A 25122-nucleotide genomic window follows, 5' to 3' on the forward strand; every position below is an offset into this window, starting at 1 on the left:
GCTAAGCCACACTGACTTTCATAAGATGGCTCCTGTCAAACAATAGTAAGCAGCCAAGCCTAGTAGAATCACGCAACTTGGATGGTATCATGTGACCCAGAGGTTGTTTCCAGGTCTAGGGTTGCCAATTTCCAGATTTGAGTGTTTTAAACTGCCCAATTTTTCAAAAAAAGATTTCACATTTTTCAGCAAACCTATGGCACTTTTCAGGTTTTTGGAAAGATCTTTTTTGCCCATTTATAACTCCAGTCACCAAATTTAAGTATCCAAAGGTTTGGCTGACTTCGCTATTAGAATATACAAGCGGGAACTCACAAAAACTTTTAGAGGAAAGTTCCATTAAACACTTATTTGGGAACTGAGCTGCTGCACAAGATGTAGCATTGCGTTTCAGGAGAGTATGCTTTTCAGGCTATTGTCTAGCAATCTACCTACACAGCATTATTGTTTGAAAACTGTCAGCCACGGTTTTCAGACTTTTGCCTTCAGAGTGAAATTCTCTGCCAGACCCCAGATTCCTTGATCACAGTTTGATTTCCACAGTGTAACCCAAGAGTCTTCTCTAAAGGAGGCCCTTCAGTGACTTCCATGTTAAATAAACATTCCCCTTTAGTCAGCTGTGAAAAGGGCACAGATGTTCTCTCCAGTGTAGATGGGAAAAGTTGGCTCAGGGCTGTAGCGTGTACAAGCACCGGGACAGCTTGCACCCATGAGAGGTATTTGTGTCTCTCTTACTGATTGGAAAGCAGTCTTGGCCGGCTGCTGCCGGATTTAGTCATATGTGACCGGTTAGACGAGGATTGTTACTGAATTGCCTCCAGCAAACAGCAGAGGCAAAGTAGCTAGAGTGAAGTTCTCATTAGGAGCTCAACATTAATTGTGGGTTTTCACAAATACAAATTAGTATCTATTGCTACCCAATTCAAGGTGCACTATTTCACTGTCTTCCCTCCAACAACTCTTACAGGGCAGTTTCATTCTACATAAGACAGAAAATCTGATACAGCTAAGTGTTAAAGCTGATTATACATCATTAGTGTTGACAGAGTACACTACTGCACATGAAATAGCAGCACCTACACAATCAGCTTCCATTAGTTGTTACTCCAACCTTTTGCTTCAGATATGTATAATGAGAACTTTGTGGTGAACTTTCCTTATTCAAATTCCCTTGATCATACAAAAGACAGACTTCAGATTCCTTGATCAAGCTCCTGATTGATTCACCTCAATGCTTCCTTGCAAATGTTTTCATGAACATAGTACCATAGTGAACAGCTTTGTGCATGCACAGTACCTTTGTGCATGGTCAGTACCATTCACTACTGCTTTTGCCCAGTACATAAACAAAATCATCTCATTTCCTGGAGAAGAACCAGTATCTCCTGAGGTCACAGTTATTTGGATCAATAAAATGGCCAGTGTGCTGCCAGCAAGTGCTAGCTAAGGTGTGGTCAGGCATTCCAGAGTCAAGGCAGGTAGCAAGCAAAGGCCCAGATGGCCCACAGTCAAGGCACAGGCAGGAGATCAGGCAAGCAGGCTGAGAGCCAGAGTTCAGAGGAAGACCAGGTACATGGAGGTTACCAGGAAGTACACGTTGCACCCAGGCCAGGCCATGCCCAAGACAGGCTTAAGTAAGATGGGTGCAGAACCCTGTGATGACTCAGTCCTCCTCTGAAGCAGATGTCTCCAACTCACAGAGCCTTCTACCATAGTGAGCAGCAATGAAGGCACTTCTCCTTTTAGCACTTAGCTGCTGCCTTTGTCTTTGCCTTCTTTGTGCAGCTGGCTCATTACTCAACTCCTCTGAGGTAACTGATGGTTCTCCCAACTGCATGGTATTAGGCTCTGTTGCTGGCTCTGCCTTGGCTGGCAGGACAGGGCTTGGAGCTGGCTCTGTTGCCTGCAGCTCCTGTTCCACAGTTCCTTCAGGCTTCACATTGCACTCCAACACACGCCAGCTGGGTGACCTTGGGCTAGTCACAGTTCTTCTGAGCTCTCTCAGCCCTACCTACCTCACAGGGTGTTTGTTGTGGGGATGGGAAGGGAAAGGAAATGTCAAGCCCTTTTGAGTCTCCTACAGGAGAGAAAGGGGGGATATAAATCCAATTCTTCTTCCTCTACATGGGGAGACTCTAAATGTAATCAAATGAACAGGCACACTGGCACAGCAAGGTGGGACACAGGAGGCGTAGTATAGGTCTCCAGTAAAAAATCTCAAAATTATTTTTTTCTATACCGCATGCCTTTTAAAATTTGAATATGTCAGTATAATTATACATGGGCACGTCCAAACTTGTTTGGTATATCTGAACACCCACATAAGCCAGCCTGGTGGGTGTTCTAGCAAAGCTACTATCAACTGCTATATAACAAGTGTTTCTGATTAGTGACAATATTTATCCATTGCTTACCAAATCCTGTATAAATAAAAGGAGAACTTGGCTAAGATGCCATGCAGATTTTTTTTGGCAAGGATATGCATTATTAATGGTAATTATTTGGCATCTAACATGTACTATGGAAATTATATACAGTTTTTCATTGCAGTATGTGTGTGTATAGTATTTGGATTAGGCTCTGTTTTCAGTCAACCTCACAGGATGGTGAGAATAATATTTAAGGTGATTTGGGTATCCATTAGTAAAAAAGCAAGGTATAAATTATGTCTCTCCCCTTCCCCTTCTGTCTTCTCAACAGTCCTCTCAGGAAGGGGATGCTGAGAGAGTTTGTCACATCACAAGGGAAACCACTGTATTTATTGGGAATGGCTGTGAAATGTTTGATGCTGTCCAGCCTAGATAGATTTCTCTGCCTCTAGAGGATGTTTATTTTCTGGTAAGAGGGATAAAGGAAGGAACAGTGACTCTTTTACACCTGCCGGCATGAAAAGCAGTGCAAAAGATTCCTGCTCCATACCAACAAATGATTGAAGTGTCATACAGTATTTATCCAATCTTATCCTGCTTTCAAAGTCAGGTTGCTAAAAATTCTACATGGAACCAATGGAGGCCAGCCTTTGCGGCCAATGGTCCATTTATTCTATAAGCAAGGATTTCCCCCATGAACCTTATCCCAATGTATTGACATAAATAAAGATGTTGGGGGCATGTACTCAGCTCTGCATGCACTGGAGGGACAGGTCAAAGCACTAATAATCACCTACACAGTGTGTGTGTGTCCACGTATTTTTTCTGCTTTATTTAATTTTTCTCTCTTTATGTAACTTGGTGCTGCTCTTTGTTCCGCAGTGTGGATGACCGGGTTCGTCAGTCAAGCAAATTCATGAAGAGGAAAAGCCAGCACAGCAGCAACGAGCACCGTTATCCAAACCCCTAATGAAGCTGTGGAAGAAGAAGAAGTTTATTTCATGGAACGTTTGTATGTTTCAGTAGGTTCATGGAAGTGATCTGTGGGGTCCGTTTGTTTTTAATGTACTCACCCATGAATAACAGAAACTTTATTCTGGATGCCCTAGCTATATGATAGATGGGACCTTTGCTGTGATGGGAATGCCCCAACCCGACTTGTAGTCATGTGTACCATTGAGGGGTTTATCTTATCAACTCCTTTGATACTGGTATGGTTGCTCTAGGTAGGAGGAGTTCTGCTTTCTTTCCCATGACATTTCCTCTAGTGGAAACAGCCTTAGGATGTCCTTTGCCCCTTTCTTGGACTCCACATGTCCTGGGATCATGAGATTGATGACATGTGGAGCTTGAGAAGGGCAAAACAGCCACTCATACAGCTGTTTTTGTTAGGGAAAACTGCGAGAGAAAAGGCAGAAGCCTCTCTCTTCCCCCCGCCCCCACCCTAGTGCATTGTAGTGGTTACAGTGGTGGACTCTAATCTGGAGAACAAGTTTTTATTCTCCACTCCTCCATATGAAGCTAGCTGGGTGACCTTGGGCTATTCACAGTTCTCTGAGAACTCTCTCAGCTTCATCTGTGGGGAGAGGAGGAGATCATGAGTGTAAGTGGCTTTGAGATTCCTTAAGGTAGAGAAAAGCACGGAGTAAAAATTAACCCTACAGGGTTCAGAGCTGCTCCAAGCAAAGCAGTTGTACAGTCAGTCCCACAACAGTGCATGTGACTGCAAGTCAGACTGGGTGATCCTTACACCCCAACCCCACTTGCCGCAAACATCTACTCTATTGCTAGCTCTCTAAGGCATAATTGAGTAGGTACAGAAGACCTTGACCTTAAACATCTCTTACATGTATCTCTGCTCCTGGAGGCAACAGTCTTTCTATTTCATATTAACTATGGCTCATCCTCTCTTTTGACACCTATGTGGTCTTGGGAAAGATCCTCCAAATTTACAGAACTGAGAAAAATGTAGGTGAGTGCTACAGGGAGCAGGATCAGTCTTGTCTGCATGTATCTATGGGCCCTTCCCCACTTACCCTAAGCCCCGCGCTACTCGAGGAGAGTAGCGCGGGGTCCCTCGGCGCTCCCCACTGAGAGGGGACGGCCTTAACATTGACGCTGCTGCTGTAAGCAAAGCGTGACATCCCTGGCGCTCTCTTTCAAAGAGCAGCACGATGAAACCCGGCGCGGAAGCGGCGAGTCAGTGAAAACCCGAGCCAGGGATGCTGCGCGCTCGGAATTGCGGGCAGCAGCCCTCGGGAAAAGGTAAGTGGGGAAGGGCCCTATGATAAAGACCAATCACGCTCCCTATGATGCTCACATATATACCTTCTCTTTCCTCAGTGCTGGAGATTTGGAGAGCCTAGGGCAGGGGTAGGGAACCTGCGGCTCTCCAGATGTTCAGGAACTACAATTCCCATCAGCCTCTGTCAGCATGGCCAATTGGCCATGCTGGTAGGGGCTGATGGGAATTATAGTTCCTGAACATCTGGAGAGCCGCAGGTTCCCTACCCCTGGCCTAGGGCATTTTGCCTCACTTGCTGCCTAAAATGAAGATGGTGGGAGCCAAGATCCACCTTGTCCTATTCATCAAGCAAAATAGACAACAGTGCAGGCTGTCTGTCAGTGGGATCCTTGCCTTTCACCAATAATTTCTGAAGATTGTCTTCTGCATCAAAACCACATGAGTACCTCAAAGGAAAAAGGCAACTGTATACAATTAGGTATAGCTATAACACTTAAGAAAAACTATTTACAAACAACTATAAAGGAAATTATTTCTGAGGGATTCTGAGGGAAGACATGCAATCTTCAGGGCTTCTTACTGGTGATATTTAAGATACTTCCTTCTTCTCACAGCTAATAAAAGTGAAGAAGACATCCTCCTTTATATCTTGTCAGATTAAAGAAAAACCTACCTTCCCTAAATTGACACTTGATATCTAAAACTGAACTAAGTCTACTGGGCTTTATTTTTGCTTAGGTCTACACAACTTAGATTTAGAACGTATCTAGCAACAATATTTTTACACAGTTCTGCTTCTAAAGAATCCATGGTAGCCTGCACCATTCTTTCCATTCCCATCACCATTCTTTCCATTCCCATTACAAGGACCATTTCGTGAGATAGGGTAGATCTAGGGTCAGCTTAAGAATTAGTGCCTCTGGATATTGAACATCTTAGTTGATTAATTTGTTTGAGATTGAATCAAAGCATCACTCCCTCAAGTTTTATGGGTAGGACCAGTTGGGAAGAGTTCTTCCATGTTCTCATACCCAAACGAAAGGACTATGTTAGCCAGAATGAGACTCTAACATTAAGCATTAACATTAGATTACTTTGGAACAGTCACTCAGTCTTACCTACTTTGCAGAATCATTTTTGAGGATAAAAAGGGGCATGAATGATGGCATGAATTATTCTGTGATCGAAGTGTATAATGATTGAAGTGTAATATTGTATAATGATTGGTGTGTATATAATGATTGAAGTGTCATACAGTATCTGTCTAATCCAGTGATGGTGAACCTTTTCAAGACCGAGTGCCCAAATTGCAACCCCAAACCCACTTATTTATCACAAAGTGCCAGCACGGCAATTTAACCTGAATACTGAGGTTTTAGTTTAGAAAAAATGGTTGGCTCCGAGGCGTGCATTACTCAGGAGTAAGCTTGCTGGTAGTCATTAGCTTTGCTTTGAAGCAACTGTGCAACTCTTCCAATGGGTGAATCACGACCCTAGGAGGGTTTACTCAGAAGCAAGCCCCATTGCCAGCAACCGAGCTTACTCCCAGGTAAAGGATTGTGCTTTAGTTCTTTGCATGAAAATCAGTGGGGTTTAACAGCGCTTGACAGGGTTACCTACACTGCTTCCCCAAAACTAGGTCTTCGGTTTAATGCTAATAATTGATCCCAGCAGCCCAGGCCAGCCTAGATGTGTGGGGGAGGGGGGCGACTCTGTTTGCGTGTGCCCACAGAGAGGGCTCTGAGTGCCACCTCTGGCATCCGTGCCATAGGTTCGCCACCACTGGTCTAATCTTATCGTGCTTTCAAAGTCAGGTTGCTAAAAATTCTACATGGAACCAAATAAATTCCCTTACCATGAGATGAGGCAGCTCCAGCAAGACTTTCAGAACCTGCTTATTGTGGGAGAAAGAGTAACAAGACAGTTCAATAGCATCATTTCATGAAGTCAGTATGAAGAGGTCTGGATGTGACGCACTTTCTTGCATTCATCAAATAAATGAATGCTTTTTCCATTATCTTTTCTTTCTTTTATTGCTTCTGCCACCCCTTGTTCTTAAATAGATTTTTCTGATACATGAAACAAAGGCCGCAATGTAGTCCATCTGCAGCCAAAAATATCTTCTTTCACAAGCTCCACCAGGGCAATATTATACACTGGGTTGTGGAGAGCTGCATGCTCTATATTCCTTCCAGAGAAAGAAAACAAAGGTTTCTTCCTTGGCAAGCCAGTCTCTGAAGCTGTATTTGTGAAAACAAAAGGTTGTTCCTTAAAAATACACATAAGAAGCCATCACTTATAGTCAAGCCCTGAGATGGGTGGTGACTAGATGTCTCTGGGTGCCGATAACAGACTGTTCCCCTGGCATGCTACACCAGTCATTCATGTAAGCCCCGTCTGAGACACAATAGCCTTGGGTTAGTTGGCACAAACAACCTGCAAATATTGTCAAAGGCTTTCACGACCGGATTCAACTGGTTGCTGTCGTTTTCCTGGCTGTGTGGCTGTGGTCTGGTGGACCTTGTTCCTAACATTTCACCTGCATCTGTGGCTGGCATCTTCAGAGGTGTATCCAGAGGTGGGATCCAACCAGTTCTCACCACTTCTCTAGAAGTGGTTACTAATTTTTTCTGAGTGCCAAGAAGGGGTTACTAAAACAACCTCCCTGCCCAATAGGGACTGGAGGTGCGTGTGCGGTGGTGCCACTGTTTGAATCCCACCACCATCGGAACCTGTTATTAAAATTTTTGGATCCCACCACTGGGTGTATCACAGAGAGAAGTCTGTTACACACTGTGTCCAGTAAGAAGGGAATGTTTTGCAGGAAAAACATTAGGAACAAGATCTACCAAACCATGACCGCACAGCCCGGAAAGCCCACAACAACCAACCTGCAAATAGTATTCAGAACTTTTGGATTAGCCATAAAACATCACCTGACCTAGAGAATGTGCCGCCTCATTTCCTGCTGGAGTTGATGCCACCCCAACGAGGTGACTGGGCTCTATGCTTCAAATCAGATCCAAGTATTTACCCCACCAGCTCGTGGTTTTTCAACTACAGTGATAGAAACTTAGCAACACAAAACTAACAAGTGTCAAAGTGACATGGGTAAACACTCAAAGGCAAAAAGACTGATTACTCTAATAGTGCAATCCTGACTAAAAGGGTGTAACTGCTCAGGATTTCATTGCTAGATTGATCAGTATCTCTGCTTTAGACACACAAAATTAGCTGTGCACTGCTCTGTGGAGCAACCAAGGGAGGTCTCCCTTTAGGACACCACACACCTCACTGATGTTACCGCCAGGAAAATAGGAAAATATTTTCCTGAGCCTGTCGCTGAACTACACTGGCTAAGGATCAGAGCAAAGAGACCAGTGTTGTCCAAAAGTCTCCATAAGGCCTGGAAAGAATGTATATATATAAATGTGCTGATGTTTCACATGGTTTCCTTCTTGCCTTTGTCCCTTTTAAGATGTAATGTAAACCCCTCAGTGTTGGATTTATTATTTGCCCAATGTTTAGGATTATACTTCAGCTAGGTTCTCCAGTTGATTTAAGGTTTTGTTACTGTTAATTTAGCATACTCTTGCTTGTATGTATATGTGCTTGTACTGCATTGGAGGTTATTTAAGATTTCCTCTAATGTTTAAGTTTATAAATATTATTTTAGATATCTGTGTTGGAAAAAGCAGCAGCTTGTAGCGGCTGATATTAAGAGCCAAGGAAGCTAGCCTTGGAATTCAGTCCTGGGCCAATACCTGGTAGATCTCTTTAGCGAAAACAAAGACCCCTTTGGATTTACAAATTGAATCTGATGATGGCACCCCAGATATCCCAGCCGTTGAAAGACGTGCCAAGATCGCCATTGGACCATTTGAACTTTCTTTTGTTGTGGGACTGGGGCACAGGAGCCTCAGGACATAACTCAAGGAAACAGCCCATCTGATAACCAGATTCCTTGGTGCATTAAACAGCCTTGGTGCATTAAACAGTTTCATGAATGGACCCTTTACGCTCTCCAATTCAGCACTATCGTAAAGTCTTGCAGGAAGACACCTGACAGCAAGATCTCATGGTCCTATTCACAAAGTTGTAATTGTACCTTTTCTTTTATGTGTTGATGTTTCCTTATTGTTTCAAGATAAGGGACCTGCCCCCTTACCTGCCCCCTTACCTGCCCCCTTGCCCCTTTTGATGTGTGTGTATAAAAGTTCTAGCGCTTGGCTACAAAAGCGCGATTCCCCTGCCTGAGCTGTAGCAACCACTTCCGAATAAAATACTTTGCTTTTGAAGAACATCGGCTTCCTGCGCCTCACTACATTGCCTGAGCTGAAATCACTTAATGTTACCCAAGCAGCAGCAGTAACACTGAGAAATAATCCACAGCTGTACAGTGCCAAAAAATAATCTTACCTCTCAGAGCAATAGGTCCCAAATGCAAAACGTTATTCGGCTCACCAGCAACAGCAGCTTGTCGACTCTCACCTCTTGAGCAATGCTACAGAAAAAGATTGCAATGGAACAGTCATTAAACCTTCACACTCACCAAGTTACCATTTATACTTGTAATTATCATCCAGACTTACTGGTCTGCATTGTTCCGTGTGAATGTCACAGAAATGAAATTCGCAGTGGAGAAAAACCTGTTTAGAGTCCCCAAGAAATCCAAATCCTTGAACAGAAAACTTTGCTTGTGATGCAACTCCGTTTTCTGCCACTGAAACAGTTGAATCCCTCGGGTTTGAACAGCTGGAAATTAAATGCAGGTTGTTAGTGGAGTTCACAGTTTTTCAAACATCAAATCCTCTATGCCCAAGCTAGCTCTTGCTGGCAAAATGAAACTGAGGCATAAGAAATCTTCTATTATTTTTTCCTCCTTAGTCTTAATAGATCATATGCTTGTGCTGGTCAAATACTGCAAGAGTGCCAGAAAAGCAAGCATACAACCACAAGGTGCACTGGTAAGATGGAGGTGAGGAATGAATGGAAAGACCTTATGCTTGTGGCAAATAGTGTATACTAGAAATGCCAAAAATTAGTTGCACAGAGGAAGATAACCTAAGAAGTCTGTTCAGCTGACTAGAAAGAAACGGGGTCCATGGACTACATATGCCATGCGTCCCTGGGTAGCAACAGGCAATTCACTTGTTCTTAGTTTCCCTTCTAATTTAGATGGGCATGACAGCCAGTGTGGTATAGTAGTGTGATGAATTGCAGAAGAAAAGTTAATTTTAAAGTGCAGGTCTGTCAGAGGCATTATCGTTTACATTCAGAGTGAGGCAAAGAAAGTCTTAGGAACAGGAGAAGCCACCTGATTGGTTGTGGCACCCTGAACTCCGATTGGCTAAAAAACTTGATGATGCACAGAGGGAGGAGGCTATCTCCCTGTGAAACACTCTCTGAGAGGCTTTTGGATTTTGCAGTTCCTGAGGTTAAGAGCTATCTGCTTTAACTGTTTATTTAAAACATATCATCTCTGAGGAGAGTAGTTGCAGTCAATGGTGTGAATCTAGTTTGTTCTACTTTGTGACAGCCTGTGAGCTGTGTGTTGAAAGCAAATAAATACTCAGACATTGAACTGGCAGAGGGTTAGTGAGGGGTTTAGGCTGAGGGGCCATATATATAACCAAGGAGGGCTAGATCTTCCAGGTAATGGGTAGAAGGATCCCTAGAACCAGTAGTTTGGAGTATTTCGGGCTAGATCTTCCAGGTAATGGGTAGAAGGATCCCTAGAACCAGTAGTTTGGCGTATTTCGGGCTTTGCGTTATTTTTCTCCACAGAGTGACTGATTATATGTTTTAGGGTTTTCTAACAGTGAGGTTTCTGAGAGTACTAAGTGAATGCCAGCCTATGGCCCTTTCTGCATGGGCTTGGTGAGCGGGGATGCACCAGTGTACTTGCAGCCAGCTCACACCCCGGAGTCGTTCGCACAGTGCCCTGCGAACAGCTCCAGTGCCCCAGTGGCCCACAGGGCCATGTTTGCACAGGGCCTGGTACAGGAGGTCCCCTCTTACTTCTTGTCACCTTCCATTTGCTCTGGAGAGGCCAGGGAACACGCCCCCCTGGCCAGAGCGACACTTCCTGAGTCGGAGGCCAGGGGGCATGTCCCTTGGCTGCTGCAGAGCAACGGAAGGTGACAAGAGGTAAGAGGAGAGATACTGCGGTGCAGGGAAAACACCAACCTCCACCTGGTGCAGTTCGCTTGGCACCAGGTAGAGGGTGGCATTTTCCAAAAGGGTTTTCCAAAAGGATGGAGGGTGGCATTTTCCAAAATGCGAGTCAACAAAACGAGCGAGTCAACAAAACACCATTGTGGGGGGTATTCGCCACCTTCGGTGACCTTTGGCCAATTCCCTCAGAAAACTCTCAGCCCGCATGGAGACAGGCAATGGCAAACCACTTCCGAACAATTCTTGCCTTTAAAATCCTATGGATGTCATAAGGCAGCTGTAACTTGATGGTGTACATTAGAAAACTTGTTCAGCCCTCAAGGGAAAGACAACACAAGAACTGATCTAATGAGCTGATCAACAGCATTGCCCATAGCAGCAAGCTTCATCTTTCAAAATCTGCTATGAATGGGCCTGTACCCATTCCTTTTTTCTTAATTGACTTCTGTGCCTGAATCCACCTTATCTTTCCAAGTACTTTGATACATCTTCCTGGCCAAGATACTTTGTAATCTTACCTGTTCTGGATGATGAAATATTTCAGAGGACCAGCAGTGTTTTCTGTGGGTGTTGCATAGCAGTTGACAAGCTTCAAAACAAACCGAGACATGTCCCCCACTGTCACCATGACACCAACATACAGGGTGTCCTTTGTTGATAACACTGCTGTGGATCCCTCATAAGGGGAGGTGTAATTTGAATCTCTGTAGAGAGCCATTTTCACCATGAAGATTCCTGTGCCTCCCACACTGATGTTGATTGAGCTAGAGGCAGCAAATACAATATATATATACTATTTCATAAGGGAAATTATTTGACAGATGTTCATATAATCTAAAACATTGTAAACTTGTAATTAGTGATTTATTTTTTGCTGTATTGAAAGACATCTCACAATTTTTAAGCTAAATAAAAGTTATTTTCCCCTATTTTCCAGAGATTCCCAGGAATTAAGATCCCTCCTGACTGTTCCATCAATCAAAGATGCTTATTTGGTAGGCCACAAGAGAGAGCCTTTCAGCCACAGCCCTACAATTGCGGAACAACCTCCCCAAGGAAATGTGCCTGGCCACCCCATATACAATCCTTAGGAGGCAGCTGAAGACAGTTTTATTTAAGATAGCATATTTTAATAGAAGCAGCCCTACTTTGTTATTTTAAAGTTTACTTTTTATTTTTATGTATCTATTTTACTTTTTAAAATTAATATTTATATTGTAAACCACCTTGAGCTCTGTGTGGAAGAAAAGCATTTAATAAACCTTGTAAATAATAAAACAAATATCCTATCCTAACACAGAACTTGCGATCTTCTCTGGGTAAAGAGGATGCCACTGAACTGAACCAGAACCCCTCCCAAGTATTTCATGGATTGTTCATTGGGACATCACATGAATGTTGTTAAGTTGCCTTAAATGTGGTTTGGCATAAAGAACAGGGCTTCTGTATTTGATGGTAGACTTACATCTTAAGCAAGGTGTGGAGTTAATTTAACTGGCACACACTGTGAAATGCACAGCCTCTTTCCATGGAACTATTTACCACTGACAAGCTGACATTCTCAGCCCCATCCAAAGGGGGAGGGCTGAATCACACTGCGGAAGCGGTACATGCCCATACCAGTGGTTACTTACCTTGGTGAAGGTAGAAATGCTGGCAGGTAGCCAACGCCATGCCCCACAGTGCCCGGACATGGTGTTCAGTGCCACATCATGCTGTCACTAGCCACAGTGGGGGCATGGCAGGGGCAGTGCCAGGAGTGGAGCTGACATTAGTCAGCTTCCATCCCAAATTTGCGGCAGTTACGCCACGGCCCTGGCTCTCATACTTTCACCAACCTTTGGATCCTAAGACCATTGAGCCCAATGGAGGGCTCTACAGTGGCCGGGGAGGGGCGGAGAGCCAGGGTGGTGTAGTGGTTAAGAGAGTGTGGATTCTAATCTGGATCACCGGGTTTGATTCCCCACTCCTCCACCTGAGTAGCAGAGGTTTTTCAGGTAAACCAGATGAGTTTCCGCACTCCTACGTTCCTGCTGGGTGACCTTGGGCTAGTCGCAGTCCCAGCTACCTCAGAAGGTGTCTGTTGTGGGGTGAGGAAGGGAAAGGAGCTTGTAAGCCACCTTGAGTCTCCTCACAGGAGAGAAAGGTGGGGTATAAATCCGAACTCTTCTTCTTCTTCTTTGTTTTTTTGCCTCCCCATGCTGATGGAAAGCCCTCTTGGAGGCAGTGGAACAGTGCCATTGTGGCATCACGTCCCTCCACTGGAGCTCTGGATGAGGCTGCTCACTTGTCAAATTCTGAAGTTCAGTTGACTGATTAACATGTGAATATCTCTCCATGAGTGAAAAATAAACTTCCCTGTCTGACAGAGAGTCATGACTGTTCCTTCTGTTTTCCTATGGTTTTGCAATGGGTCCTTAAACTATAAAATTTAACTTTCTAAGAAACCTATCAGAGTTAGGACATTGTCCAAGAAGTTGATTTTAAACTATTAAAAGATTTACTTATGAAGGGATATTATTCTTTTCACATGGGTGGAGCCTTGTGGAAATTCACAATGCCTGTTAAGGAAAATTCAACCTTTTTCGGAAGTGGTACAGTCTATCTGGAAACGACGACTGAGGCAAAACTTCCATCCGTTTTAATAATGCTGAGACACACCCAGAAGTGGCCCATTTAACAAATCTGTTCTATAACATCAAACAAGGCCCATCTGCAGGAGGGTGCCACAAAAAGTGTATGGGTATGTTAACAATTACATTTTCCTTCTAGTGTCAATCAAGCCAGTGATTATTTGTTTCCTCTTGACCAGTGGTTCTCAACCTTCCTAATGCCACTACCCTTTAATATAGTTCCTCATGTTGTGGTGACCCCCAACCCTAACATTTATCCATTTTACAGATGGAGAACACTGATGAAGAGTCTTAGGCGACCCCTGTGAAAGGGTTATTCGACCCTCAAAGGGGTCCCGACCCCCAGGTTGAGAACCACTGTTCTTGACTAGGGATCTCGCAGCACAAACCTAGGACCCTGCTAGTCGGTCTTCCATACACATACTTGCAGCATGAAGCCCCTACTCCTCAAGAAAGCTCATCTCTCATGACTAGGGGCTCCACTCTGCAAGTATGGGTAAGGAACACTGAATGACTGGGTAATCAGGATAGCCTTAGATAAGAAAAGACAAGACTCGCAAGAGAACAAAATCATGCTAAAAAAAAACTGAAGGCAGCAGGAACAGAGAAAGACCCAACATGAGATGGATCGATTCAATAAAGGAGCCACAGCTGTCACTTTGCAAGAGCTGAGCAAAGCTCTTAAGGACAGGACATTTTTTGGGTCATTAGTTTATAGGGTTGTCAGAAGTCAGAAGTAACTTAACAGAATATGTAACACGCATGCATGAATTGCATCACAACAACCAGAACCCTGGGGCAATCAAATTTCTATCACTGGATCTCATTTAGCTACCCTGTGGTCCCACATCCATCTACCCACACCCTCTCCTGCTTTCAGCATCATATGTTGGAGATCAGCATACAAGAGCTGATCTGTTGTAGCAGCTCTAAATAGAAGGTATAATTAATTTAGAAGAATAAATAATGACATACCTTACGATAGGCCGGATAGCGGTTGCAAGACTGGTTTCCATATCCAGTGGGTAGGAGCACTGGAAATTAATCTTGACTTCATCCTCTCTAACAACAATTCCATTCCCCAGATATAGTGTATTACTGTATGTAGCATGGGTGTCATTTTTCTATGGGAGGAAAAAAGAAGTTCATCTCTTGACTTCCACTGAGTTATGTTTGAGAGTGAGCTTTTTGTGTGCAGTTTCCTGTTCTGCAATTGTCACAGCATTCAGTCAGCCAGACATTATGCAACAAACTTTGATAGGATGAAATCACATCATTACTTTGCCAACCTGACTTGGCTAACAATAACACCATAAAACCCATTCAGAGGGAACTCAGCCTTTCCTGCCTCACTCTGAATTGGTTTCATGAAGTTGCCACCTCGTCAATCAGATCATGCCTTGTAGAAGTTACAGAGAGAGGCAACATGAACTCATATGGATCTGGAAAGTATTTTCTGGTGAGGCACTGATTTTTACACTGAACAAGAACCTACTGTTAATTGTGTCCCGCACTGGCCACCTTGAGTGGGAGTCACAACTGAAATCACTGTTGTGTTCTTTCGCTCTTCAAAACCGGAACATCTGTTATCTTTTAAGTACATGACCACATCCTGGAAGCCCAGTTCCTTCAGGACGCACTTCTCAAGATAAACTTTAATCTGAGATGCTCCACATTCTAGTTCAGGCTTCAAGCTAGAAATATCTTAATAAGAATGGTTATGAAGGAATAGATGGTTAGTATTTATATAGTACTTCAATACAGTTTGCACTTAATGGGATACAGCACAATATGAGAATAGGACTTGGGATGCCCTTCCAGCCCAGTCTCACCCCAGTGATCCTGAACGTACATACCAGAACTATTGAAACCTTGACTGCACCTGCAACTCCAGACACCGTTCATCAAACTGCATTCCTCATCAACACCACATTGTGAACATGGGTTCTCAGTGTAGTTGGGATCTGGATGATTGTATGGATAAATGGGAAAGAATAGCATGGTTTATGGGGTATCTGTTACCAAAAAAGCCTTTCCCAGAATAATTAGAACATAAGAATATAAGAACAAGCCAGCTGGATCAGACCAGATCTAGTCCAGCACTCTGCTACTCGCACTGGCCCACCAGGTGCCTTTGGGAGCTCACAAGCAGGATGTGAAAGCAATGGCCTTCTGCGGCTGTTGCTCCTGAACACCTGGTCTGCTAAGGCATTTGCAATCTCAGATCAAGGAGGATCAAGATTGATAGCCAAAGATCGACTTCTCCTCCATAAATCTGTCCAAGCCCCTTTTAAAGCTATCCAGGTTAGTGGCCATCACCACCTCCTATGGCAGCATATTCCAAACACCAATCGCATGATGTGTGAAAAAACGTTTCCTTTCATTAGTCCTAATTCTTCCCCCCAGCATTTTCAATGTATGCCCCCTGGTTCTAGTATTGTGAGAAAGAGAGAAAAATTTCTCTCTGTCAACATTTTCTACCCCATGCATAATTTTATAGACTTCAATCATATCCCCCCTCAGACGTCTCCTTTCCAAACTAAAGAGTCCCAAACGCTGCAGCCTCTCCTCATAAGGAAGGTGCTCCAATCCCTCAAGCATCCTCGTTGCCCTTCTCTGCACTTTTTCTATCTCTTCAATATCCTTTTTGAGATGTAGTGACCAGAACTGAACACAGTACTCTTTGCCGTTTTATTATCAATTTCCTTCCTAATTATCTCCAGCATAGAGTTTGCCTGCCATGCACTGAGTTGACATTCCCATGGAACTATCAACTAAGATGCCCAAATCCCTTTCCTAGTCTGTGACTGATAGTACTGACCCCTGTAGCGTGTATGTGAATTGCAGAATAATTGTACATACCTGTGCAATAAGACAAACTACATGTTGGTGTCCCTTCCAGTTTGTAGACATAATAGCCACCAATGCACGCTTTAACCTGCACAGAGGTAGACCATTGACAGCATTTTCCATTCCAGTGAGCACAGGCAACACGAGTTACAATTCCAGCATTCTCGTTAGGGTGTGATCCATCTAACCACAAAGGTGCATCAGTGTTGCACTTATATATAGGTACACAAGCTTCTGGCATGCGTTCTCCTCCCTGGCCAACAAACCGATACCATCCTCTTTTATCACTGTCACAGTTCTTTCCCTGCCCATAGGAGGTACTTCGCCAGGGCTGATCCAGAACTATGTAATTCGAACAAGGATCTGAGCAGGTGCGGGAGCCATTTACCCACATACATTCTTGAGCAAAGCCTGAGGAGATGCAGAAAGCTCAGTGTTTCTGGTATGTCAAGATGTGCAAACAAATTTAGCAGTGCCCACCCCTCCCAAAGAAGTAGGCTCTTCCCTTAACCCATCCTGGACTGTATCAAGCTGCTTTATAGACAGACGACAAACACAGATAAGAGGAAGAGCACGCTTTTGCTCCCTCCCCGAAATGCGAATTATGGACTAGACATTTTTACTAACATTTGCATTAGGACAAAGCAGGTAAGGGGATTTACATTTACTTATGTAGAAATTATATGCTGCCTCTCCAGAACCTACTCGAGGCAACTCACAACAGAACACTACCAACAAGCCAATTAAAACCAGTCAAGCCCACACAAACAGGTCTGTAAAAACACGTCAGGGCATAAAAACAACATAAGAATAACAGGCCAGTCCACACAGCTAAAAAGACAAATCCCCTTAGTTAAAGCCTGGTAAGTAGACATGTTTTGACCTGGGACCTCAAGGAAAGTCAGGTAATCCGGGGTGGCATGAAAGGATCCCTTTTCCTCATGCTATTCACCATTCTGAGATCTTTATCATTGAGATATGTGGAATTCCAGGGGGGAAGGTGGTAATACCACTTCCACAGTTTTGCCCAGCAGTGATGTCATGGCATCTGCACTGTCAAGCCTTCTGAGGTCTTACCAGCCAAGGCATCCCCCCTGCCCCAGGGCCCAGCCCAACCAAGTCACATTTATGTCATATCCAGCCCTCATAATAAATGAATTTGATAACCCTGGCCTAACAGGTTTGCTGCAAGTTTGTGCCACACTAGCAAAGACTAGATTATCAAGGGCTGGTGTGAAATTGTTGTATCTGAATTGCCCAAGCTTTACTAAAACAATGGAAAACTTACAAATGGAGAACTTGAGCATGTATTTATGTTCTTTGGTATATACAGCTTGAGATATAACTGTTACTTTAACAGATTTATAGCAGTGGAAAGCTGGATAAGCACAACATTCGCTTTTTACCTGGTATCCCGGAAGTTTGCTGTGCAAAGGTGCTCCAGTTAAAACCAAATAAGAGCAAGACCAGATAAAGGCTACAATCCATATTTGGTAGTAAAAAAATCAGCACCACCACCCTGTAATGGAAAAAAAAGGACGAACACAAGTAATTTAGAGCTGCAAAAATATGACAAGTGGATTTTATTGCCTTACACTTTTCCATTATATCTTCAAAACCTCTAACTACTATCAGTACTGTCAACTTCTCATCTTGCTTCTGAGTCCATATGTGTTATTTTTATTTATTTTCAATTGACATACACAGCGAGCTGTGATGACATTTAAAAAACCCCATAAATGTCATTGTATGTATAATTGTAAACAGAAAAATATATGTATTGAAATGAATTTAAGCTCTTTATATGTATTAGAAAGCTGAATAATGCAAATTCAGGGTTTGTAAAGATAATCAATTAGAGAAGTAGGAGGGAAAACAGCTGTCAATGGGTCCCTTAGCCTGATTGAGAAGAACCAATCAGATAGCAGAACATAGCACTCCTATTGCCCTTTTTAGTGAACTTTGATAGGAGCTAATAAAAAGTCAGATTCTTCAGTCCTCCTTCAACCTATAAATATTATTAGGTGAATCAACCAAACAGACAGAGGGAGGATTTCAGAAAACCCAAGCTGAAATGTAGATGCCTGTAGCAGAGGATTTCTTCTCGAGGTGGAAGGTGCCTGAGGATTGAGAGAGCTGTAGACAGTGGTAGGATTCAAATCATTTAGCAACCGGTTCCGAATGGACTCAGTAATGGATTACAACCAGTTCTCTTAACTAGACAGTAATGGATTACAGCCAGAAAGGCTGTTGGTTTGGTTTCAGATACAGGCAAAAATGCTGCTCTCACCATCTCCAGTTTTCTGCAAGGTTCCCAAGCAGAGATAGGGATGCGGGTGGCGCACAGCCTTCCACGGGAAACAGAATGCAGTTTTATGGTGAAGCTGCTTTACTTTCAGGCTTGAGTTTATTTTATCGAGTACTCACTGAGCTGTGTCTATGAAGCCTGCAAACGTGTGCCGACTTCTGACATCATCCTAAGCCTTTGTGGAGGGAAATGATTAGCTCTGGAGACCTGAGCCTTCACATTCTAGAGACCCTCTGGGAGTTGTCCTTAAAGCAACACCAATATACCACAATCTATTTTCCCCCTTTGATCATTTTGCTTACCCATTTTGTGGTATTTGCATAGCATCTTTAGAGCATTTATAATCTGTATGCCATTTACACACAAGTCACTAAAACAAATTTTACGACCAAATTTAATTACTTTGGTGAAAAAGACAACTGCAACTTTGACCCAAGCATCAGGCAACCATAAAAGAAACTCCAGAGTTCTCATCAAGCCACAGAAAATAAAGGAACATTAGGACTCTCTTGTTCTCTCTCTCTTTGTGCATCAGTTTGTTTGCAGGAGTTTCTTCCCATAAAATGTCCTCATTTGTCCACTTTATTTGCGTGTCATTAATCAGTTTAATACACGACAAGCTGGGAGACTCCAGAAGGGAAGAATAATTTATAAACTCCCCTATACACACCCATTTCTTCTTCTAGGCTTCTATATGATCTCAAGGCAAATAGGCCTACTCAAGATCCTTTCTGCACTGCATCTTTCCCCCTCAATTACTGTCAACATTCTATGCCCCCTGAAGTGGGTTTGGTCCTCAGTAGTGGAAGAAAGGTGTTTCCTGCCCCATCTTGTTTGTTTACAGTCACATTTTTCTTTACCACTGGGCACTCCCCTGACGTGGTGTCCTGATTATTCTGCTTTTCTGATTGCTATGTAGGCAAGCCACTTTGCAGTTAGGTATCTGGATTAATGTATTATATAGTTCAAGCTAGCCTGAGCTAATCAAATCTTGAAAGCTGAACAGGGTCAGCCATAGTTATTATTTGGATGGGAAACCACCAAGGAAATCCAGGGCTGCTACGCAGAGGCAGGCAAAACCCTACAGAGCCACCACCATTTATACACTACAAAAGCTAATCTATAAAACCAGAGGAAAATGGAGAATCCACCTTGACAAAAAGGTAATGGAACATAAAAAAGGGGGAATAGTTGAACCTACAATTTGAAATCAGGAATCCCCAATCCCAGTATGAAATCAGTACACCCACTTTTGCTCTGGTACAGTTGCAGCCTTTCCCCTTCAGATTTAAATAAGAAATATAATGTGCTAGGGAAACATCAAGTGTTTTAACTTACCACTTCATAGCTTCTGCTAACATTTCATAGATGTAAAAAATGCCATTAGTTTTCATTAATAATAAAGCTGCATGATTGAGATTAATAATTTGTGTATATTCTACTCATACACCAGTTGCCAAATCGTAATTCCCATTGCTTGTTCACTATCAGATGCTAAATAACATTTAAAGTTGTTGGTCAGATGGTCATTGCTATTGCAAAAGGCAACACAGGCAATTCCAAATATGGTTGGGCAGCAATATTAAACATTTAAACAATATATAGTCTGCCAAAGAGGATTTTAAACAGATCTGAGGGCAGAAAATTAATTTTGGCTCTAATTAACGCTGTGATCTTGTAGCTATAAGAAAAACTACAGAGAGAGTCTAAGAAGCTCTGGATCATGGTTCTTAATATGCCATCACAGTCATGAGCTGACTCTTTTAAGCGTTAATGGTTTGTAGCCCAAAACAGGATTGGAGGAGCACAGGCCACTCTTTGTACTATTGCCTCAATAGGATTGCCCCCTTTGACATTTATCTATCATGGCAAATCACTGGCAGTTTCTTTCTTGCGTTCTCTATACATGGGCTTCCCCATGAATCACCGCTCAGGTAAACAGCAGAGCTCATTCTCTACATTTAAAAGGCCTGCAGGTACAATCCCTGGTGTCTGCATAGAAAGGACTTCTAGGAGTAGATGCTGGGCTGTCCCCGAGACCCTGGAAGAACTTGATCAAATGGACAATACTGAACTAGCCAGGCCAAGGGTCTGACTCCGGGTGACCCAGCTTCGAAGGTTCATGGAATATAAAATCTACTTCTACTTACCCGATGCTGGAAAAAAAAGATCTGAGAACGAGGTTTCATTTCCCCGTTATATACACCTTTTAAGAGGAAGTTATGCTGAGGTTGTTTAATCAGCTTTATTTGTATTTCATTAAATGAAAAGCTGACATTTTGGATGAGCGGGTGTACATTCTTTTTTCCTGGTTTTCCAGGTGCCAGGACCACAAACATAAACATTTGAAAAAGCAGACACTTTGGAGGTGGTGTGAGACAATGACTGGGTTCAAATCTCACATTCTTCCCTGCAGTTCCCTGGTTAACCTTGGTAAATTGCTCTCTCACTGTCTTGCTTCCCTCAGAGGGCTGCTGTAAGAAGGGAAGAACTGTTCTGAGCTTCTTGCAGAATGGCAGGTTAAAAAGAAGTAGATTGATAGGAGCCATGGGTTTTCAAATGATGACTAAATAAAATGTGAAACCCCGTTTAATCTTTCAACATGAAAATGACTTTGCTTGCACGTGTTTTTTCCTAGTACCTTGCTGCCTGGTTCAAAATATTTGAAATAATCAGAAAATGACCATAAAAGCTCCCTAGCCACCCTGTCAAATAGATCTTGCAACAAAAGAGAATTCTGCAGGAAAGTCTCTGTTTCCTCCAATCACAACCTTGGCTCAGTAACTTGGGGATGGTCATGTAAGAGCAGCCAGCCATTTACTCAGGTTTGCTTCCCATCCAGGATTCGCTCTCCATCTCTTGTCTAAGGGAAATCATCACCATTTCAGTTCACTTAAGAGCTTTTTCTATAATAGTCTGATCATTGTGGCATAAGCTATCCGGTTCTGTTACAGCTCTCTCCACATCTGCTACCGTTTAGGCAGAATGGGCAACACTGAGCTAGTTAGAAAGGCCTTTCATTGATATATGTGATATATACTCCTCACTGCCTGATCGCCGAACACGGATTCCTTCCAAGCCCCCTGTGATGGACCACAGACCCCACTTTCTACCCCCTCTATTGGGCTGCATGCAACCCAGTCACAGGGCAAACCCAAAACCCTGTTACCACCTTCTTGCTTAAGCTGACCTTGTGTTTCCAGGACAAGAAAAGACCTGGAAGGGGAGGGGGAGGGGAGGCTCTTTTGCAGAGAACAGTCTCTTGGGCAAGATATAAAACTCCTCATCCTGATCTAGGGCAGTGGTTCCCAAACATTTTTTTAAATTGGGACCCTACTTTAGGGGGAGCTGTTTGCAAAACAGAGGAACTGCACAACAGTTCAAACTGAACAAACTTGTATTTTTATTTTTTATGTGTGAAGATATATGTTTGCATTTCTGAGCACCAGAATGTGTTTCGTGGCCATTTTGCACATCCTGCAGTCAAACCTCAATTTGCTGCTCAACGTCTCAGAGCTTCCCCTCTCAGCTCCCCTCAGGCTCCCTCCTCCTGGCCTCTTCTGAGAGCCCTGTAGTCTGCTTGGGGATCCTGACCCACAGCCTGAGAAGCACTGCCTTAGGGCCTCTTTCGTCTCTCCTTCCTGAATGTGTAGCTCTTTTTCTAAAAGGGTGGTTGGCATATAGCACAGGGGAAAGAGAATTCAAAGAGGCAATTCAAAAGAAAATCAAATGTTTAACTAACTTGTCTCCACACACACAAGCTGTGGTTGGTAGGAACAACTTAACACAGCACAGAAGGAGCAGAGGCATCCCACTGTCCTCAAAAACACTATTCAGCACTACTGATGGTGGTTAGCATCTGGACTAGGAGGCAGAAGAGTGAAGCTTGCAGGGAGCTGATCTGATCTGGAATCAGAGTGATCTTAAATGGTATGCTTGTCGTGTTTCTAGCTGGTGTTGTGGAATATGTCTTGAGCACGGGCCCTGCATGTTGACTGTTCCAGATGATGGTAGGCAATGTTTGGTAAAGAATTGCTTAAAAAATTGGGTGGTATAGAATTGCTTAAAAAAACAACAACACCTCCCAGTATGATGGGTCCCAACCATCACAATTCCTGGAGCTCCAAAGACTTAATATCCCACAAGTCACTGCTGAATTATTAAAAGAAGTTGTAGAAGACATATCCAAAACCAATACTTGGAGGGAGAACCACAGAAGGCTAGATAATCTCCATTCTTAGTTTAAGATAGAACGTCCAGACCTTGTGTTCTTGGCGAATAGTGCAAATGTTCAAAATACTATAGGCCAAATAATTCTGGAATTCTGAGATGCCAAGTATGTCAAACAGCACACCAAACGCACATGGTAGTCTTTGCGAATGAACAACTGTGTTGTGTGAAAACAACAAATTGCACACAGCAAGTATGTCAGATTCAAATCTCTGACAGCAATGGAAAATGAGAAATATAAGAAAGTGCAACTGAGAAAGAGCACTATAAGTACCAACAACATTCTGTAAGTAAAGTTCATGAAAGATGGTGACTTGCTCAAAATCAACCAACAAGTTTCAGGGCAGAGTGGGGATTTAAACTCAGCCCCCAGTCTCAAGTCACTTGCCTGCATTTCAGACAGCCCATTCAAAGACTGGTTGAAGGACAACCTGTTGGCAAAATATTTGAGGAGTGAGATATATAAAATGGATTATATCTGAACCCTAGTTAACTCATTTGTGTGGATCAATCTTTCATATAAAGCAATCTGATAACAGCCTTGGGATATTGGATGGATCTGAAAGCATCAATTCAACCAAATGAGGAAACAAACAAAGGCTGAGTGGCCCATTAAGAGATGCCACTTAAACCAAGCAGATGCTCCAGGCCCTTTTATTGCCACCTCTGGCAACTGATTGTCCCTACTCCCCTTCCAGCAACTGCTGCCAATTTTTTTCATTTCTCCCCTCACCCTTAAGTGGAAATGCAGCAAGTGGCAGAGCACATACTTTTGTATGCAGAAGGGCACAAGATTAAGTCTCCCCAAGCCGGGAAAGGCCTTCACCAGGTGAAGCAGACAATACAGCATGAGATGGACCAATGGCTATAAAGGCAAGCTCCTCTATGGGAAGTGGAGAATACAGTCCAGAAAGTGACTGTCCCTGTGCTGCAGGGACTGTAGATGATCCAGCAGTTAAGAGCCAGAGCAGATGCCCATCATTATCTAGAACAGGGAGGGGTAGGCAACCTGTGGCACTGTAAGGACTCAGTTAGACAATATGTGTGACCAGAGACAGGTCCCCTGATCCAACTCACAAAATATGTACCATCCGTCCTCAAGTGCTGTGTGCCACATTCTGCTTGTGAGCATGGCACTGGCGGGGGGTGGGGGTGGGGTTCAGTCTTTCATTCTGATTTCCCAAGTTGAATTGGCTAGACTAGAAGGACCCTGCTGTGTGTACATTGTCTAGGCTGCCACAATTCTCTTCACTCTCCTGCCTGACCTGACTTGGCTTGCTGATGGGGAGTATTGTTACAGCTACAGGAGACTTTGTAAAAACCAAAAATGTACCTGTTAACAACCTCTCAGTCTTCAAATGGAAGCTGTAATGCCACAAATTGGGTGAGGGAACTATTCATTGGGGCAAACCATGGCCCCAGGTGGGATTGTGTACCTGCTGCCTCCTACCTCCCAACTTCAACCCTGATGTTATATAACTGCTGGAACAAACACGATGGTTGATTGATATTTGAGTTGCAGCAACAGGGCTGGTAGCTCACAGATTCAGTCCAAAGGGCTTAACATGCTGAATGATACTTTCAACAGGACAAAGTTTTTTCCAGGATTTGCCTTTGACACCATCAATGAAGCATTGTGAAAGCCATGTTTGTGTGCATGTGTCAATTTCTGCTAATTCACCTATCCCTTTGCAGATCCCCTCTAGGCTGTTCTTGGGGATCCACTCTCTCTTGCTCTGGATGAGTGGGACGGTTGGCACAAGAGGGTCAGAACTTCAGAGTGCCCCCTGTAAAGGTGCCAGTACTCATTACTGGCGAGCACACACAAAAAGCCCTGCTTAACAAATACTTGAAGAGCAGTTGAGAGTTATCCTGGACCCTGACCAAGCTAAATCCAGCACAGCTAAATCATTGCATTACTGCTTATTTTATTTTCTTAAGGTCTTTCTAAGTTACTCATTATCAGATCAAAGTTATTCTGAAAACCTCTCTTATCATCTTTGCTGCTTTGGAGTTGTGGAAAACTCCTCCAATTTTTCCTTTTTTGTGATTGCCCCCCCCCCCACACTTCTTGTCATCTTGAGGTTTTTTTTTCTTTGATGACACCTTTACAAAACAGACAATAAAAGCGGAGTTCTACAACAGGTGCACTGTTTAAAGGCCACTGTTTAAAGGAACAAACCCTCCCAGCCCACTCTGTAGGGCTGAACAGTGATCTGGAAGGTTACCGGTTCAACTCTTGCCTCTGCCCCAACCTGCTAACAAGTCATTTTTCATTAGTCAATTGAGAATGAACTAAACACACACTAC

General features: G+C 43.3%; 1 protein-coding gene across 2 annotated transcripts; it reads right to left on the reverse strand.

Annotated features, from left to right (window-relative positions):
* Nucleotides 1–3174: 3174 nt before the first annotated feature.
* Nucleotides 3175–17805, reverse strand: LOC125427483 (uromodulin-like). 2 transcript variants are annotated; one of them, XM_048486969.1, is made up of 10 exons: nt 17681–17805; nt 16287–16685; nt 15281–15388; nt 14920–15128; nt 14400–14548; nt 11310–11555; nt 9207–9369; nt 9034–9118; nt 6470–6505; nt 3175–3344 (listed from the first exon to the last, which is right to left on the reverse strand). In XM_048486969.1, exons 1-10 carry the CDS (start codon nt 17760–17762, stop codon nt 3274–3276), a joined length of 1548 nt encoding a protein of 515 aa, XP_048342926.1. In that variant the 5' UTR covers nt 17763–17805; the 3' UTR covers nt 3175–3273. The 2 variants fall into 2 exon arrangements, with proteins under 2 accessions (XP_048342926.1, XP_048342925.1); XM_048486968.1 differs by having other exon boundaries at nt 6470–6508.
* Between the last annotated feature and the right edge of the window lie 7317 nt (nt 17806–25122).

The sequence above is a fragment of the Sphaerodactylus townsendi genome, linkage group LG02, assembly GCF_021028975.2.
Source record: "Sphaerodactylus townsendi isolate TG3544 linkage group LG02, MPM_Stown_v2.3, whole genome shotgun sequence".
Taxonomy (NCBI): Eukaryota; Metazoa; Chordata; class Lepidosauria; order Squamata; family Sphaerodactylidae; genus Sphaerodactylus; species Sphaerodactylus townsendi.

Excerpts from the sequence above, each read along its gene's own strand:
- LOC125427483 (XM_048486968.1), bottom strand. The coding sequence starts at position 17,762 with ATGGATTGTAGCCTTTATCTGGTCTTGCTCTTATTTGGTTTTAACTGG. Across the intron at positions 15,389-16,286 it reads TAGTTTGTCTTATTGCACAG|ATCCCAACTACACTGAGAAC; the intron begins GTATGTACAATT and ends ACAATCATCCAG. Across the intron at positions 6,509-9,033 it reads GGGACCTATTGCTCTGAGAG|CAGGTTCTGAAAGTCTTGCT; the intron begins GTAAGATTATTT and ends TCCCACAATAAG.